At 50.4% G+C, this 5000-nt stretch overlaps 1 protein-coding gene across 4 annotated transcripts in view; it reads left to right on the top strand.

Moving 5' to 3' along the window:
- The window catches only part of LOC126572556 (putative uncharacterized protein DDB_G0277255), an 18376-nt gene that overhangs the window by 107 nt on the left and 13269 nt on the right, over positions 1 to 5000 (top strand). For 2 of the 4 annotated variants that reach the window (XM_050231966.1, XM_050231965.1), the window contains exons 2-3: positions 775 to 1206; positions 4001 to 4180. In XM_050231966.1, coding sequence (XP_050087923.1) covers positions 1204 to 1206; positions 4001 to 4180 — 183 coding nt within the window. In that variant the 5' untranslated portion in view covers positions 775 to 1203. The other 2 variants (XM_050231967.1, XM_050231964.1) reach the window with 2 other exon arrangements.

Below are 5000 nucleotides of genomic sequence, written 5' to 3'. Positions count from 1 at the left end.
AGCATAGTTTGCGGCTCTTGTAAAATCACACGGTCCAGCCCCCGGGAGTGACGGGAAATTCCGAAACATTCAGTTCACAACAGCGCCGCCTGCTAGAGCGAAGAAAAATAGAGCGCAAATCCGTGACGGAGTGTGGGGTGCCTTTGAAAAAGCGACCACCTTTCTCTCGCTCGTTGGTGACGAAAATTCCTTCAAATTCCACTACGCACTAGTAGCTTCCGTTTATCAGTAATTTAGCCCACCCGGAGACTGATTCTGCGGTGCTCTCACGAATTGCAGACGGCGAAAATCGCGATTTTTCTTCGGCGCAATAAAAGCGGTGCACGTCAGCAAGGTGGCAGCAGCTGAAGCAGCTGAAGATCTAGATTCCAAAACAAATTAAATCAATTTCGCCTGAGCGCACTCGCCAGGTTGGCCGAGTTTTTACGGCAGTGGGCCTGCGAAAACCTCGAACATTCCTTGTACTCGGGAAAGGATACTTCGCGCGCCCCCCTCTTCCTTCCTTCACTGCTGTGTGCAATCCGTGTGGCACACATACAGAATTCCCCTGCAAGTAGTGTGCGTATTTTCGTTTCTTTGTGTGTGCGTGCTTGTGTGTATGTGTGTATGTATGTTGACGTTTTCATCCCCTACCTCCAACGACTTCCCGGCTTTTTCCTGCGTGATTTTCTGTAGCCCTTGACGACGTGGTCTTGTCCTTCGATGTCGCCGTGAGATCTGGCCGGATTATTGACCATTTTGTGTCCTTCCCCTCTCTTCCTCTTCTTCTTCTAGTCCGCTCGAGACGCTTCTGCGGGTGTTCTCCTTCTCGCAAATATTATCCTTTCGTGCGTGCGCGCCTGTGTGACTGTGTGTGTGCGACGGTGTGGTGTGCGGCCTTATCATCCGATAAGAGCAACGAGTGCAGGTGGTACCTCTTTGGGCTGCTGCTGTGATAGAAAATAAGACCGTGCGCAAACGTGTGCTCAATCTAGTGTGCGTGTCTGTGTGCTTGTGTGCGAGCAAAAGTAAAGACGGCCGTCGACGACTTGACGACGGAATCAAAAATTGCTAAACACAGCAATCATCGGTGCGCAGCTTAAAAAGGATACATTTGGAAAGAGGGATCAAATTCGGCCACCGAGAGAGTCTACCGGACCGCTGGAGGAGACGCTGGATTTGAGCGACCACCCGTCCATCTTGACAACCATCTGACGGCCGTAAATGGTAAGTAGCCGTGTGGTAACTTATTCTTCTTCTTTTAGCGTAAATCAAACCACAGCAAGCCAGCAAAGTTCTGGGCCGCAGGAAAGCACTAGAAAATCCTGACCATTCCCACCGCCCGGAGGTGCTAATCGATAACCTGAACCCTCTTTTCCTGCCGATAGAAGGGAGACACGTTTGCTGGGAAGCCCCCCATCACACGAGTCGCTATCCCGTGCGGCACACGTGTTGAATGATGACGCCGTACAAGAACGTTGTTCCGGATTTCGTCGTAAAATGGGGGAAAGAAGGGACCCGTGTTCGACGATGGTCGTCATTTTCTAAATGAAACCCTAGCGCACCTTAAGTACGTCAGCAGAGCCTTCTCGGTGGAGTTCCTATGTTGTACGGCGGGGCGCCATGCCACGCAAAACGCCAAGATGAGGTGATCCGGTTAGAAGAAAACGACCATTTTGGTTCATCGTAAAGCTCATCGTGGCCGGCCGGTGTGCTACGTTTTTCGCTTCTTCTTCCTCTTTCTCATTTCGCGGCCGCGCTTCTGCGTTGCCAGCCATGTTGGATTCGAATCCCCAATCAATTCCGTGTGACGACGACACCTTCTAGGCCGCCGAGAAGGGTATGGTAGCAACAACGAACGGGTCGAAAACGGGGCGGCTGCTGTTGCTGAGGCTGTGGTGTGCCGTGTTCCGTCAGCGAAATTTGCTTTTCGCTCTCCTAGATGTACGCGTTTCCATTGACAACGCCAAGGCCGCCGCTCACACCACACTCGGTCGTGGTGGTGTCGGCCTGCTTGGCCCAAATTCATTCCAACAGGTTTTCGCCCCTTTTTTTTCTCCAATCATAGTGATCTTATGGGAAGAATGGGGGCCGGGGTGGCCAAGAATCGTGCGTGCGGCACCCCCCGTGTCTTGGACGAACGATGAACGTGGCGTGCAAAACATTTTCCATTTTAAAACTAAGCTTCGATGCGATGTCATCGTCTCGGACGACAAGCGACAGCAGCAGGTTTTTCGGGGTGTTTGATGGATCTTCTCTCTGGTCATCGCGCGCGTCACGAACACCACCACCACCACCACCGGACGAAGGGATGACTGGCCGCCACCACCGCCACCGCAGTTGCCGCGCCATCATGATCGTTCTTCGTGGTGGCGTGCTGCCTCAAAACAACAACGTTTGCCAACGTAATCATTGTTACTATTTATAACTAAATACATACCCCCACTAACAAGCGCACAACCACCACCATCGCCAGGTAGCAGCGATACCAGAGCAGAACGAACCAACTCTGGCTACGCATACAGAAACATACACGTACGTACGCACTACCGTATGGTTCGTAAGTGCGACCTTACGCCGTGTGTTACTATCGAACGGCTTCTTACAACGCAATAAAGGGGTATATCTTGCTTGTCGCTCCTGGTTGGTCACGAAAACGGACAAAATAGCAGCACACCAGCAGATTCATCGTGGCTCATGGCCCCCTGTGTGTCCCGCCAGCAATCTTCGAGTTGTCCTAGAAGATGCTAAACGATTTATATGAATCTATGCAAACGAACACGTCTTCGCGCCTTCAACGTCCTCCTCGCTTCGATTGGTTTGTGCAACGTTGCACCACCCACCGAACAGGAGGAGATCGGTGGACGGGGTGTCTTCTCAAAAGAGGAGGAGGATTGTGGAAGGTGATAAGTGAACACAGCAGCAGAGCAGAGCCCTACTTCTCATCACACCTTACGCCGATGGGTGCCAGCAACAACAAAAAAAAACAAAAAAAAAAAACTTGTGTTCGCTCGGATGATGATAACACAGACCCACGACGACACTTTCGAAGCGAAATGGAAAGAAAAAAAATCACACAAAAATGGCGCTGTTGACAACCCGTGCAGAGCCCGTGTATGGCATAACTTGGCACGAGTTTTGTGCTGCATCATTTGATGTCGAAGCCGCCTAAGCGCGGTGCCTAAGGATATTTGGGGCTCAAACCACAAATGGAATGGCACGACGATGGATTAGCAGTTAGTTGATGATGAAATTTGGACTGCATGACGCTGTGGCGTACGTTTTGAATGAAGGGAAACAGATTGCTTGACAGAAAAGAAAAAAAAAACAAGATGTCCTCGAACGACTAGCGGTCTAATTTCTGTGCTCATTTCGGCATGCTAGGATTTCCGCGACCCCCCGCACCAACTAGGTTTCATGTTAAGTTACTCCAAATCAATCAGAGTCACCATCGTAAAGTGTAGTATGTATGGCGGACGGGTGGGCCATTGAAAGAACGAAACCCATATTGAAACAAAGCGAAAAAAAGAGAGGAAAAAAACGCGTGATGGTTCAATTCACACAGTCGCGCTGAGTTGCGTTGGCCCATAAAATGGGGTCTTGTGGTGTGCGCGCGCTGCTCGTTCAATGTCAAGCGCTGCCGGTTCCCTGAATATTGCAACCGACGACCACCAACCAGCGCCACCACCACAGCCTGCTGCGTAATCCAGCAATGTTTGTTCTTATCGGTGCAGCAGCAACAGTGGACCTTCGTTTGTGGCGTGTTATCGCCTCGCTTTACATACTTCGATCCCTTTTCTCACCGCACGCTCTCTGGGGTTGGTGCGGTACCGCGACTTGTTGTTGATAAGTGAATGATTTTTGCAAAAAAAATCGGCACAAATGTGGCAGCGTGCCACCAAATCCCCCCTTGCTGGTGGGCTGGTTAGTAGCTGAGCTAGCTATGGGGTGGCCATTAGACCGTTTCTGGTTGTTTCATGTCGTTAACCACATTTCTTTGCTTTTCATTCCGCGTTACCAGATGGCTCTCAACATTGCGGTGCCGATTCCGATCGTCGGAGACCTGCTGGAGGTGTTTGGATTGCTGTCGCCGATCTCGCCCGTCAACATCGATTGCCACAGCGGCGGCCTCAAGGCACTGGTTTCACCCGTTGGCAGCGAATCGAGTGGCGTTAGCTCGCTGGATTTGGAAGATTTAAAGGTAAGTGTCTTAATCACGGTTTCCGTTTGTAAGGATCATCCTTTGGTGTTGAACTGTCGCTTCTTTTTTTTGTTACGATGAATATAAGATGGAAAAAGGCGGGCGATTTTTCTGAAAACCATATGGCATCCAGATTTCAATTTTCTTACTGTTGAACATGCTTCCACGTGGTGCCGAGTCCTGTGGATGTGACAGTGACTGTGTATGTATTAAACCAAGCGAACGGAAACATGCCCGGTCTTGTTTCCCTCTTCAGCACCATTTCCAATGCTTCGGGATGGGACTGGTTGTGCACCTAATTAAGTATGTATTCAGCTGGCTGCTTCGAAATGGTGCGTGCGAAGGATGAAGAAAATGATCGATTTTTTTTGTTCGGTTCCTACCCCCTAAGCCCGATCATCCTTGCGAGAAGGATGTGTATCGAACCTCCTGGGCACAAGATGTCTTGGGACGCAACGGATGGGCCCCGTAAATCAAGGATAAATAAGGTTGCCGGCAATAGATGCAGCAGCAGCCGCTGCGGCAGCAGCAGCTGTGCATTTCTAGCTTTGCTGCCAGCGCATGAATGCAACAGTTCCCGCGTCGTTCCTCGCCCCTTACTGTCTGGTAATCGCAGGCCGAAAAGGGATTGTTTCCTCGCATTATTTGTGTCGTCCCCTCTTCTACCTGAACCCGGGAACACCTTTGCGATCCTTTAAAACTGGAAAAAGCGGAAGAGAAGAGACAGCATGGCATAAACGCAGCACTCGAAGTAGGTCGAAAACATTAATACGGTATAAGAAGTGATCCAGTTTCCCGCTCTCGGGGTAATAAACCTCAA

The sequence above is a fragment of the Anopheles aquasalis genome, chromosome 2, assembly GCF_943734665.1.
Source record: "Anopheles aquasalis chromosome 2, idAnoAquaMG_Q_19, whole genome shotgun sequence".
NCBI lineage: Eukaryota > Metazoa > Arthropoda > Insecta > Diptera > Culicidae > Anopheles > Anopheles aquasalis.
Note: the sequence above shows the minus strand (reverse complement) of the source record. Positions and strands in the feature narration are given on the sequence as shown.